The sequence below is a fragment of the Chiloscyllium plagiosum genome, unplaced genomic scaffold (genome assembly GCF_037043375.1).
Source record: "Chiloscyllium plagiosum isolate Xiang-an unplaced genomic scaffold, Cpla_swu_hap1 HiC_scaffold_5, whole genome shotgun sequence".
NCBI lineage: Eukaryota > Metazoa > Chordata > Chondrichthyes > Orectolobiformes > Hemiscylliidae > Chiloscyllium > Chiloscyllium plagiosum.
The window spans coordinates 778,774-793,476 of NW_028270143.1; the positions used below are offsets into that span (position 1 = coordinate 778,774).

General features: G+C 41.2%; 1 protein-coding gene across 9 annotated transcripts in view; it reads right to left on the minus strand.

Annotated features, from left to right (window-relative positions):
* Positions 1–6,046: 6,046 nt before the first annotated feature.
* The window catches only part of LOC122549654 (thyroid hormone receptor beta), a 184,317-nt gene continuing 175,660 nt past the window's right edge, over positions 6,047–14,703 (minus strand). For all 9 annotated transcript variants that reach the window (XM_087986904.1, XM_043689449.2, XM_087986903.1 and 6 more), the window contains one exon: positions 6,047–11,785. In XM_087986904.1, coding sequence (XP_087843030.1) covers positions 11,544–11,785 — 242 coding nt within the window. In that variant the 3' untranslated portion in view covers positions 6,047–11,543. The remainder of the gene's footprint in view (positions 11,786–14,703) is intronic.

The following is a 14,703-nucleotide window of genomic DNA, read 5'->3' on the forward strand; positions in this document are numbered from 1 at the left end:
AGCATCTTGTTCCAGAATGAAACTGTAGACACAACTGAACTACTTACCTGCCTATCAATCTGCCTGGCAAGACTATGATCAGAAATGAGGTTAAAAACAATGACCGCAGATGCTGGAAACCAGATTCTGGATTAGTGGTGCTGGAAGAACACAGCAGTTCAGCCAGCATCCAAGAAGCTTCGAAATCGACGTTTCAGGCAAAAGCCCTTCATCAGGAATAAAGGCAGTGAGCCTGGAGCGTGGAGAGATAAGCTAGACGATCAGTCCTCAGCAAAGGACTCACCTTCATCCCCCTCCGTCCACGCATCAATGAATTTAATACACGCCGTGACGTCGAACAATTCTTCCGTCGCCTCCGAGCTTGCTTTCACAATCAGGACTCCCGCCCATCTTCCGAGGACGCCTTCGCCCACCTCCAACACACAGCATCCACCTGGACACCCCGTGCTGGCCTATTACCTGCCCTCGACCTCTTCATTTCCAACTGCTGCCAGGACATTAACCGCCTCAACGTGTCTACCTCTCTCCCCCACTCCAAAATCTCACCCTCACAACGCGCAGCCCTCCAATCCCTCTGCTCCAATCCCAACCTCACCATCAAGCCAGCGGATAAAGGAGGCGCAGTGATAGTCTGGTGCACTGACCGCTACACCGCTGAAGCCAAACGTCAACTCGAGGACACCTCTTCCTACTGTCCCCTCGATCATGACCACACCCCTCATCACCAAACCATCATCTCCCAGACCAGACAGAACCTCATCACCTCAGGACATCTCCCACCCATAGCTTCCAACCTCAGTCCGGGAACCCCGCACTGACCGGTTCTACCTCCTTCCCAAGATCCACAAGCCTGACCACCCTGGCCAACCCATTGTCTCAGCATGCTCCTGCCCCACTGAACTCATCTCTACCTACCTCGACACTGTCCTATTCCCCCCTAGTCCAGGAACTCCCCACATACGTTCGAGACACCACCCACGCCCTCCACCTCCTCCAAGACTTCCGTTTCCCCGGCCTCCAACGCCTCATCTTCACCATGGTTATCCAATCCCTCTACACCTCCATCCGCCATGACCAGTGCCTCCAAGCTCTCCGTTTTTTCCTCTCCAGACGTCCCCTACAGTACCCCTCCACCGACACACTCATTCGTTTGGCCGAACTGGTCCTCCCCCTTAACAATTTCTCCTTTGGTCTGGAGGAAGTGGGAGGATTCAAAGGGGTAGCCATGGGCACATGTATGGGCCCCAGCTATGCCTGTCTCTTTGTTGGCTACGTAGAGCAGTTGATCTTCCGTAATTACACCAGCACCACTCCCCACCTCTTCCTCCGCTACATTGATGACTGCATTGGCGCCACCTCGTGCTCCCGCAAGGAGGTTGAGCAATTCATCAACTTCACCAATACATTTCACCCTGACCTTAAATTTACCTGGACCATCTCTGACACCTCCCTCCCCTTTCCGGACCTCTCCATCTCCATTAATAACGACCGACTTGACACTTACATTTTTTACAAACCCACCGACTCCCACAGCTACCTGGATTACACCTCTTCCCACCCTACCTCTTGCAAAGTTGCCAACCCGTATTCCCAATTCCTCCGCCTTCGCTGGATCTGCTCCCAGGAGGACCAGTTCCACCATAGAACACACCAGATGGCCTCCTTCTTTTGAGACCGCAATTTCCCTTCCCACGTGATTAAAGATGCCCTCCAACGCATCTCGTCTACGTCCCGCACCTCCGCCCTCAGACCCCACCCCTCCAACTGTAACAAGTACAGAACGCCCCTGGTGCTCACCTTCCACCCTACCAACCTTCGCATAAACCAAATCATCCGCCGACATTTCCGCCACCTCCAAACAGACCCCACCACCAGGTATATATTTCCCTCCCCACCCCTTTCCGCCTTCCGCAAAGACTGTTCGCTCCGTGACTACCTGGTCAGGTCCACGCCCCCCTACAACCTACCCTCCCATCCTGGCACTTGCCCCTGCCGCCGCAGGAACTGTAAAACCTGCGCCCACACCTCCTCCCTCACCTCTATCCAAGGCCCTAAAGGAGCCTTCCACATCCATCAAAGTTTTACTTGCACATCCACTAATATCATTTATTGTATCCGTTGCTCCCGATGCAGTCTCCTCTACATTGGGGAGACTGGGCGCCTCCTAGCAGAGCGCTTTAGGGAACATCTCCGGGACACCCGCACCAATCAACCACACCGCCCCGTGGCCTAACATTTCAACTCCCCCTCCCACTCTGCCGAGGACATGGAGGTCCTGTGCCTCCTTCACCGCCGCTCCCTCACCACCAGACGCTTGAAGGAAGAACGCCTTATCTTCCGCCTCGGAATACTTCAACCCCAGGGCATCAATGTGGACTTCAACAGTTTCCTCATTTCCCCTTCCCCCACCTCACCATAGTTCTAAACTTCCAGCTCAGCACTGTCCCCATGACTTGTCTGGACTTGTCCTACCTGCCTATCTCCTTTTCCACCTATCCACTCTACCCTCTCCTCCCTGACCTATCACCTTCATCCCCTCCTTCATTCACCCATTGTACTCTATGCTACTTTCTCCCCACCCCCACCCTCCTCTAGCTTATCTCTCCACGCTCCAGGCTCACTGCCTTTATTCCTGATGAAGGGCTTTTGCCCGAAACGTCGATTTCGAAGCTCCTTGGATGCTGCCTGAACTTCTGTGCTCTTCCAGCACCACTAATCCAGAATATGATCATAAACTGGTGAGCAGTGCACTCAGATCTCAAAACGTACTGCTTTTGGATAAGGTTCTTTATCGGGAGTACAGCAGGGGGGAGAAAAATCAATCTTTGCTTCAATTTCTGGAGGGGAAAAGGCACCAAAACCAACAATTTATTATAACAGTACAAGCATTTCATCTCCTGATTACAAGTACCATTTCAAATTGGAAAAGAAATAGGCAAATGCTGTTTCTCCAGGTCTCTCTCAACTGCTAAAAGATGAACTATCAGGCAGTCAGGATGATTCTGTTATAGAGAAGATATATTCTTTTCTTGGTCGTTTCCTTTGATTATGGCCACCATTGTGGCTGTGTTGAAATTAATTAGGGCTTAGTACATGACATGCCAACACCATCAAAAATATTGGTAAATTTTAACCAGTGCTGAACAACTGAATATCGCACAACATCGATAGATTATCTAGTTTCTTAAGGCTTGTTCTGCCATTCGGTGAGATGATGGTTTATGGCTACCTAACTACTTTCTCTCATCTTTGCTCCATATTTTCTGGTATCCTTAACCAACACAAAAAAATCAATCTCTTTTAGAAGCACTCATGCATTGTAATGTATGTTGGAAATTTAAATTTAAGTGTTTTATATAAAACTACAATGTATTGTGCTCACAATTATTTTATGGCCTTTTTTTTCCTCAGATTTGTTTTATTACATAAAATATTTATACTAAAATACAGCATTCACAATTACATAAAATATTATTCTGCACCATTGCTGAAATGTATATGATACACATTACACAATGCATACAATGTGATTGTCAACAGCAACTATCCAAATATTAGTTGACAGCAAGTAACTGCATCATATATACCTCTTTCTTCACAGTGTGCAATATAAATTTGTATAATTAACAAAGAGCTGATGAGCAACCTTCAGCATAGCTTATTTATTTACACCATAGTCACTTCTGGGTTTGGCATTTCATCCTACAATTTATTAGGAAAATACCCTGTCATCAGCGCTTACATAATAATTACCAGCCATAAGCAGTAATGTGCCATTTAATAGCAAAACAACAAAACACAATTGCACCAGTTATACTGGAAATTTCTTAAACACAGTCAGAAATTATTTTGATTCCAGAGGTTTAAAGAAGTAAACGGGAACATCTTTATAAAGATTCTAACTTCTTTTCCTGAATATCAGCAAATGTTAGTAGCTTTATTTATTCAAGATTTCTATTCATTATGGCAACTTGAGTGCAGATCAGATTTCTATACACCAGACACTCAGCTTGTTGAAAAATAAATCCTCATAATATGAATTTAACAGTTCCAGGGGAACCAAGTGAATAAGAGTTAACACTTAGGGTGATCAAGATATGAAGAAAAAGATCACAATCTCAAGTATTATTAGTTAAAATGATTGAATTTTTATCTGTTACTGTGTTACAGGTACAAACCATATTACAATTTTCAACCCTTTGAATAACGGATCAAAGGAAGCTTATTTTGCTGGGTCTTAAAATGACAGGTTACCAAAAGCGTAGTCTGGTCTGGTTATGACGGCACCACCTCCTTTAACAATCTTTAACTCTACCATCACGTGTGTTCAATCTATTTTCAGTATCAATTATGCTCAACTGCAAGCACTTATTGTGGATAACTGCATAGAACTTACCTGCCCATAATAATGTTTCAAAGGTTTTACTCATGAAGAACAAAGGGTGAGTGACTTTTATTAAAGAGAAAACTTCACCTGAACTATGAAAAATAGACAGCCTCACGCTGAGTTAATTGAATTCCTTTGGTGAATAGGGATACTAGAACTGTTCTTAGTACCTATGGGATTAAACAGCAGAGATGGGGTCAAAATTAACAAAGGAGATGCAAATATGGGAATGACAGCATTGAATCTGTTGAATTTGACTGTTCCCTGTTCCAATGCAAAAAGAGATGAAACAGGCAACTCCAGAGGTAAGGAAAGGCAGAGTGAGGAAAATACAAAAGGGGAGGCCTGTGATTGGGTTGAAAGCAGGAAACATTAAAACGGAGTATTGGTGTAAGGCAAAGGGAGATGGTAATAGGGTAAGTGAAGAAACAAGACATGAGTTTAGAGAAGGTGTGTATACAAAAAATCAGAATCATCATCATTATCTGTCTGAAAACAAAAAAAAATCTGAAGGCAAGAGAAAAATAACAACACAGGTCATGATCTGTTATTTTGAACTTAATGTCCAGCCTGGATCGTTGTAAAGTGCCAAATAGAAAGATGAGGTGCTGGCTCTCAAGCCTATACTGAGCTTCAGTAGAATAGTGCAGAACGTCAAGGACAGGAAGGTCAGAGATGGATACATTCTTAAAATGAGGTGGCCAAAAGCATAGGGTCATGCTTGTGGTCTGAATGGAGGTGATTTCTTATATAGAGCCCCAGTGTGGAAACAGGCCCATTCAGTCCAACAAGTCCACACCATCCCATCGAGACCCAGCCTCCTACCCTATCCCTTCAACCCTGCATTTCCCATGGCTAATGTACCTAACCTACAGATCCTTGAACACTACAGAAAATGTAGCATGGCCAATCCACCTAACTTGCACATCCTTGGACTTGGGAGGAAACCAGAGCATCCGAAGGAAACCCACGCAGACACGGGGAGAATGTGCAAACTCCACACACAGTTGCCCGAAGTTGGCATCAAACCTGGGACCCTGGCGCTGTGAGGCATCAGCGTTAACCACTGAGCTACTGTGCCGCCCCTACAAAGTGGCTGGAAAATCTGCGTTTTGGTATTCCCCTTGCAGAGGAGACTGCATAGCGTGTAGCAAGCACAGGATAATAAATTGAAAAAATTACAGGTCAATCACTTTCACTTGAAAGGAGCATCTAGCACCTTGGATGGTGAGAAATAAAGTGGTAAAAGGAGTGGTGTAGCACTTGTGTGTTCATGACAAGTTACAGTGGAAAGGGAACAGTGTGACTGAAGATAGGATCAAGGTATTAGCAGAGGAATCTCTGCAAGAAGTAATAGGACTGTGTTTGATTGTGATAGCATGCCGTCTACCTTCACATTTATTGAATCTACCCTCAGAATTTCAGCCACCCCCAGCATGTTGCCACGACCATATATACCTAGCCCTCCCTCTCATTTCAGCATTCAGAAGGGAATCTTCCTTTTAACATTCATTCTCAGATCTCACATGGCCACTTGGGCATGGTACCAAAGGCAAAAAATAAATCCACATGTCCCAGAAAGTCAAGGACAGAAAAATCAATAGGTAAAAGGGAAGTGAATTACCTATGGTAAAATACAACTATTTGACTAAATAAAAGTATGAGCTGTTAATAGACTTTATTAAGGCTAAAATGATTTTCATCTGCATTTCAATGTTATAAAAATCAAGCTCTCTTGTTTAATCAAATAATCAATTCAGCTTTTTGGATTGGATTTCATTTAAGACTAATTGGAAACTGAATCCAGCACAATTCCCAATGAACTGGCATGAAAATACAGAAAGGAAACAATCTAGATTACTTAAAACAAAAGAAAGAAAGTATATTAGGATATTTGCTCATCTGTCTACTTACAATATTTATTCTCCGTACAGCCAATATTAATTTTATACATATGACTTTAGAATTCAATCATGCACAGGTAAGCATAGTGTATTATAAATAGGCTCAATATAAAATAAATAGCAAAATGCTTAATAATTGTCCTCTACAACTGAGATTTCAAAATCTGAATTACGTTTTAAAGTTACTGTTGACCCCAATGTTCTCCTTGCATGCTTTTGACTATCATGTGTTTATTTCAAGCCAGACTAGACATCAGACTGCTCCATGACCAACTAATGAAATCCATAAGTGGATGTGCAAACTAACATTTTTTTCCCCTTTCTCCCACAAGATGTAAATAGCTTAGGGCAGGAATTTACTTTGTGTCAGTTCCAAGCCTGACATATGCCCGGAAGGTTTACTGGTTCCAAATTAGAACAAATGCTTCATTTCCGTATTACAGGGGATCTGCAATCACATTCCTGTTGCTCCTAGATCCACAGTAGGAGAATTCAAAAACAAAAAGTTCACCTGTTTTTGGCAGCCTGTAGCATATTCTTGCAAGAATGTTGGCTAGGACATGATACGTTTGAAAAAAAAAACCAAGTGGGACTGGCACAGTGGCTGCTCTACCTGCTTTTGCTGAATTGGGTATCAGAACCACAAAATAGGTGTGAGGTCTGACCACCATATTCACACCAGGCTCCCTCTGCATCCGGAAGTCCCCAGAAGTCAAATTCACAGGCAAAATAGGCATTGACTTGAGAAGGGAGGTGGTTTCTGGAGTGGGCACACATGGCCCAAAGTAAAATTCCCAATCTCTCCCCCCTCCCTCCCCTCCCACCCATTATTTTAAACTGAAGGTCCATTTTTAAGGCCCTATTGAGAATGAACAGACTTTGGAGGCAAAATTGCATACAACGTTTAGCTTGAGCTAAACTGGAGCATCTTTACAGTCCAGCAAAATTCTGCAACTGTTGAAAGGTCCAAGTATAATTTACAGTAACTTTTTGACTTACTCTAAATGCACTGGCAAACTTAAAGACATTTATTTGATTAGAAAAAATGTAATAAAGATTATTTCTTTAGAATGCTATGTTCTTATGCGCCAGTTTTATAATTTGCTATATGTGTAAAATGAAATCTGAAAAAAAAAAATTCGGACTGAAAGTAATGCAGCATATAAATAAAGACAAGATGAGTGACAAATGCTGCAAGACAGATTTGAAGTTGGATTGTTTGACAATTAGTGTTTGGAAGTTATCAACCAAAATTGTGAATTCAGGACAAATAACACTGAAGCTCGAACTCTGTTAAGCTTTAGAATGGTCCAATTACAATCTACAGTGCTCGCATCGCAGGTTATTCTATTAGCAATATACCTCCTTACCACATTACTCATGAAGTGCACTATTACATACAAATCTTATTCCACCCAATTGAAGAAAATTATAGATTGTACATTAATGATTTTTATTCAAAGCTTCTGCAAATAATTATTATTCATCCACCAATTACTAATACCCAAGGAGGAGAGAACAAACATACAATGTCTGCCTTATAAAGTGCTTTGGGAGAGCCTGAGGTTCAGAAGGTGCTATATAAATGCAAGTTCTTTCTTTTATTTTTAGCCTCAATCTTTTGGTGATCCAATACAGATTTCTGTAAAGATTTAAATATGATTGCATTATTTTGTACCATTAGTCCCCAAGAATTAAAGTACTATATCACATGAAAATTGTTTTGAACAAAATAAACTGAAACACCACTATTTTTTGGCACTTTCTTGACTAATTTTTAAAAGAAAATGACATTTCATTTGCTTTTGGGAAATGTATTAAATTATCAGATTGACATCATTTACCTAAATATTCTACGTAAGAACAAACTGTTTTTCATTATCTTATGAACTGTTATGCAATGTGCTCAGGTACTGTTAACTTAGTTATACATTGCCAAAAACTTGAAAATGAAAATTCTGAGCCTTTTGGTTCATTCACTGCTCTAATGGTATGGCTGAAGACAAAGGGATATGGAGTTTATTTAGATTAAGCACTGGATATAATCCTTACAAAAATCAAAGGATAATACGCTCATTCTTGAGTGAAATAGGCTGCATATTCCAAAGTCTTCCACTGAGTGAATTAATCAAATCATACATAACTGAATGGAGAATACAGTTTGCTACAATTTACCCAATTCTCCATCTGCTGTTCCAGAACAATCTTGGAGAGTTTTTGGATGAAAATAGTGGTGGGGTGATGTTGCACTTTAGATAGCCTAAACCTACCAGAGAAGATTCCAGAAAATGTTGGGTTGTAATTCTGATACAAATGTTATAAAATAATGAAACATTAATATTGTGTTTAGCGTTTTGCATCAGCTTCTCATTCCCTCTGTTACAAAGGACATTCAATATTAGTTGCCATTGGCATCAAGAATCTCACAATACAATTTTCTCATGAAGCACCAGAAAGAAATACATTTTAAAAGGTGTAAGTTCAGAATGACCAGACAGACTACTTTAAGACCACATAACTTTGTGGTGTTGACAAGGCAGGGACGCAAGCTGATCAACAAGCATATACTAAATTCAGAGGCAGTTAAAGCAAAGATGTCTTCACCAAAACATTTCTGTCCCATATGAATATTTTAGCTTTATGTGACATAGGCCCTAATAGATATACATTCAGAAATATATCAGTTTGTATACAAACAGCAAAGTGAAATGAAATTTATGGAATACTCAAAACATTCTAATGGTTGCTGATGCCAGAATTCAGACCAATTATATTTCCTACAGTACAACTTTAGGCTTACTTGCTACCTTAGCCAATGCTGTCTTCCTCACACAGAGGACTTTATAGCTAATGAGAAAAAAAACAAACTATTATAGTTTCACAGCACTTAAATACTTGTTAAAACAGGATTGCAGCAAGATCAAAAACGTGTATTTTTCTTTGTTTCTTTAAAGTGGTCGTTCTTTTATTCAAATACCAAGGAATATCATAAATTTAATCGATACTGTGCAAACATGATACACCTGGTATGATTTATTTCAACAAAAGTGGCTTTTTTTCCTTAGGCATATCATTCTGTTATTAATTAATAATTAATGTGCTTCACTTATCAAAAATAGAATTCTGGCTTTCTACACAGTTTCTTTTTAATCCTGATTGTCTGTGCATTCAATATTCTTAGCCTGTGTGTTCAGCTAAGTCGTGACTAGTGGGCATTTGGATAACTTATTTGTTACTTTACAAAGAATGCCAAAGTATATGTAACTTATCAACCAAAGTCCGTTTAGAAGGCCAATTTATTTAAAGTTATGTGAGAAATTCTTCCTCTAAAACAATATTTAATCACCTACCTTACTCCCCTGGTTGAATGCATTCTCTCTGCCCCAAAACTTTTTGTCCAATCTTTCCCTCTGCCATCGAACACCCCTGCATCCCCATTTTTATCTCCTCTCCTCTTGGTAAATGGTTTCATGGGAAATTTGCTGCTGTTTCTTGCTATGTAGTGCATTCCAGGTAGAAGTGCAATTATACGTGGCCAAAGAAAAAAAATCAATCGAACATAAAAACCTTTGGTTTAGTCTTGCCAGGACCTACCAGTTGTTTCAAAGGTCTGGCTTTGGTCTTTTAAAACAATTATGCATGGAACTTTAATTTTCTATCAACATAATCCTATTAGCTCAACAAAGGTGCACCTAAAATGGCAAAGATAACTGGTTAGGGTGTGCATTCATCAGGAAACTATTATTGGTACAACACAGGGAAAACTGCAGCAGGTAAATGCCTACATTTTCATGGCTTGCAGTCCTGCAGTTTTCATCAGCAATATTAACCAGGACTGGAATAGTTGCAAGGATGTGTTACTGTTAATCAGGAATACAACCAAATGGCACAGTTAGGATTTCAGCATCAAGGCATGTATATTAACATTTTTAATGCTAATATTTATTCCCACAGTTTGAAGAGATAAAGCTTCAAACGTTATAGCACCATTTTGCAGCAGGCATTAAAGCTCTACCTGCAAATGGATTAGCACCAAGTAAATATGAGCTCTATCAAGCTATGGGAGATAACGTATGGTAATGAGCAAATGTAAAGAGCTAAATAAAATAATTATTTCTGAGTGTCTATTTTTCCCTGGAGTTGGAAAGTTCATGTGTAGTAAGATCAAGCATGACCCTAATACAAAGAGTTCCAAATCAACAGTTTAAATGTGTGTGTTTGTGAGTGTGTGTACCACCAATGATTTTATAAACTTTCAGCAGTCAGAAAGTTACTCCTTCTCCTCTCAGCTCCAGATTTGATGACAGTTGAATATTGAAGGCTGGGCTTTACCATTTACTTTGATCAAAGAATGCTGGTTTTCAATGTCAGTGTCAGTGCAGCACAGCCAAAGCCAGGACAGAGCTGTGAAAAGTCTTTGCTCACAATCCTCAATTCCAATCTGAGGAGAGTGCTTCTAAGAGCAAAACTGGCCTTTTCTATTTGAAATCTCTGGCTGATACTTTGAGGAGATTGACTCGGTTTGAGATTTGTTGCACAAAGTTTAATTTTACATCCATTTACATTTTGAAATTGGCAGCCTGAAGGAGAAGGCGGAAATTATTGTGTTATTTAGTTCTCTATTTTATTCTTCCTGTTAGTGTAGTGTAGTGAAAAGCTGATGAGCCTTCATTTATCTATTTATATTCATTGCATTGACACTGTACATTCCAACTGCATCAATGTTACCCAGACTGAGTACTTAAATGATCAATGAATAATGGTCAAAAGGCAACTCAGATCTCGGTGAGTGGAGAGGTAGGAAGTCTCTCAGTTATTGTGTTCATGCTGGCATTTTGGTTCCAGAACATGGTGTAGCTCTGCAGTTTCCTTATTGAATTAAAAGAGTTTAATCTTATACAATGCTAGCTAGTTGGCAGCTATAGCTGCAGCAGATTTTGTCATACTATTTCCATTAAAGACCCATGCAAAAGAAAATTCATATGACACCTGGAGATTGGAGTTCCTTACCACAAAGCAATATTCTACCATATTATCTTATTTGAAAATAAACATGAACAACATTAGTCCACAAGATAACACAAGAAATGTGTACAAAAAGCTACGTTCACAAAATCACTAGTACCCGCATTAATGGAATGTTTCTCACCATATCTGGAAAAGGTACTCTGTGAAATCCCATGAATCACTGCTCAGTAGTGCTAATGCAGTTCACAGATATTAGGGTAGTGCATCCGTTCAAAGTTCAACTCCTAATCTTCAAAAACTTCCAGGAATAATGGTGGAAAAAGTTCTGTTGGACATTCCACCTTCATGTGAAGAAAGCGGCTTGCGTGGCAGGCTCCAATCATTCGCAGGTCTGTCACCTTCATCAGTAGTTTTGGCCAAAAGTGAGCCACATTGTGCTTGCGATAATTAATGTAGTGTTCAAATGCAAGAAGGAAGGATTCCTGGATTCTTTCCACCTTATCTATGCTGGTAAGGCCAGGCCGATCTACACAAGAATAATGAAAACCCACCATTACTAAAGACAGTGAAAACAAATGTCAATTTAATTCAATTTGGACATAAATCAGTCATAACAAAAAAATTTAAATCATGTGAGAACAACAATGGGGAAGCTTTATTCCAATCAATGACAAATATTAGCACACAAAATCCAATGGACTGAAGTTCAATAAGATCAGTTTGTGGTTACAGGATTATGATACATGATTACCCCTTGTCCAGTCAAGGTGAGGTAGGCAGTGCACAAACATTATGCTACCCTTTCCTCTCCCTGACGTTTTGAACAGGTTGCTGATTGGCTGCACACTCCATAGGAAGCTCAGTGCCCGGCAGTAGTGTAGCATCTGACGGACAGAAAAATGAATGGGTAAGATTAATGGTCCCACCATCAGCTCTTGATTCTCCCACGCTGACCTTTACCCATTCCTTTGTCCGTCTAATTTTGTTTCTCTCTCTCTTTAGCTTGGCTCCATCTCCACCTAATGTTTACTCCTCCACCCTCCTCATCGTACATACATAATATATACACATATATAATCTTTGCCTAGATACAATCAGTTCTGAAGAAGGGTCACTGGAGCCAAAATGTTACCTCTGCTTTCCTCTGCCATAAATATGTGAGAGCGTGTGAGTGATTAAGTGTGTCTGGTATGAGAATGCCTGAGTGTGTGCATGGTGTGTGAGTGATTGTGTCTAGTGTGTGAGTGTGTGCGTATGTGTGTATATAGCATCAATGAGGTCTCATTTTATGAAGAGATGAATTCTCCTGACCCCTGAACGACATGAGCAATGCTGAATCCGTTGGGTATAGGAAAATGAGATTTTTGATGTCAAGGGAGAGAGTCCTGTTTTCTACTTAAGGTTTGAATGTGATGAGACTCTCACTAGTGAGTGGCAAGAGGTCTATTTGCATGAATAATATCATGTTATTCCGTATTCTTGCCTTATTTATCTGAATTTGTAGAGTGTGGACAGAAACTAGACAGCAATAAATGCTGACACCAAAGTCAGAATGGCTATTTGATGGCTCTAGAGCCTGCAGGCCTGCATATAGTCCACAACATCTCAAGCAGTGGTCCCTGAACTTCAGCCACTAAGGGTGTGGATTGGCATCAGACATGCGCCAACCTCATCATGATGGCACATCTCTGATTCACTCTTGATAAGTCCTCCACTTTAACGTTGCACTTAGCAGTGCACTGATACCTTTCATTGTAATTCTGCTGCCAGGTTGCTTTCCACCAAGGGACAGGCACATATCCCATGCATCAGAGCACGGAGCACTCTGGGCTCTTCATGTGTTTTCTTAGCATCTACTCACCTCATCTACTTGGATGCCTACAGAAGCTCTGCACTTTTCCACCTTATTTCAAACATACAGGCTCACTGTTCACTGTACTTATGTCCTGCTTTGCATTGCCTTTTAGTCCAGTCATAAAAGGAGCTAGTGTGTCATGAATGTCAGTACTGATCAGTCAAGGGGGTGGACACGCTGCTGTACGGCAGTGTGTTATATCAATCTCACAGCTCCAGCATGTGCCAGCAGCTGATGTAGCAAACACACTGCATAGGCTTCAGCCAAATGGTGTCATGATCATGGGTCAGAATATGTGTTATTTTAAGAAAAGTTCCTGATGAAGGGCTTTTGCCCGAAATGTTGATAATCCTGTTCCTTGGATGCTGCCTGACCTACTATTTTCCAGCACTACATTCTCAACTCTGATCTGCAGTCCTCACTTTTGCCCGACAGAAAAAGGTTCCATTCCATCAATGTACGTGTCCCCAGTGATCACTAGCATCACATCCTAGAAGTGTGCACCAGGTAAGCTGGGAGCTGACATGATACCTATATCTTAGTATCTCTCGTTATTGCTTCCCTCTATCTAGGGCAGATGACCCCATACTCAGTCCCCTGACTCAGACAATTAGCCTCCTAAAAGTAAGGCTTGGATGTGTGGATTAGTCGTGAGGAGCTGCCTCACAATGCCTGGGACTGGGTTCCATTCCACTGTCGGGCAACTGTCGGTGTGGAGTTTGCACATTCTCCCCAAGTATGCCTGGGTTTCCTCCGAGTACTCTGGTTTCTTCCCATTGTCCAAAGATGCGCCGTTTAGGTGGATTGGCCATGGGAAATATAGGGACAGGAAAGGGGCCTGGATCTGGGTGGGATGCTCTTTAGAGTGTCAGTGTAGACTCGATGGGCCAAATGGGCTGTTTCTGCACTGTACAGAGTGTCCAGTATAATCCTTGCATGTTGAGTCCTGTAGAACTACAGCAACCAAAGTGGGAATGCTAAAGAGCTGGCAGAGTGGCAGCAATCTTCCGAGTAGGAAGATGAAAATATTGAGCATCAGGAACATCACTTTTTGCATGACAGAGGAGCAACAGGCACAATAATCCAGAAAGGGCTTGATTAATCTGCTTCCAATAGATGGGAGTTGGGTGCAGTGATCATCCACTGACTGTAATTTGTTTTGTTGCTCAAAGGCTAATGACTTCTGTTTGTTCTCAAAAGCAAATACAACATTTTTGTTTGTTTCTCTTTGCTTTTCCTGTTGCTCAATAAAAGCTTACATTTTCAACTGTTTGAAAGTTTTCCAGCCTGTGATGCCCCAGATTGAACAATGGTATACTGGGTGTTAGAGAAGAGTGGCATGGCCTTAAACATGGTTCTAGGATGGAATGGCACTAGGTATGGGTAAGCTACATGGCTTGATTCTTGGAACTGCAGTTAAAATGATATTCAGTCAGACAAGTGATGATATAAGTTGGCACAGTAATACAGTTGTTAAAACTGCTGCCTCATAGTGCTTGGGACATGGGTTCTATTCCACCCTCGGGCGACTGTGTGGAGTTTGCATGTTCTCCTCATGTTTGCACAGTTTTCCTCCGAGTACTCCAGTT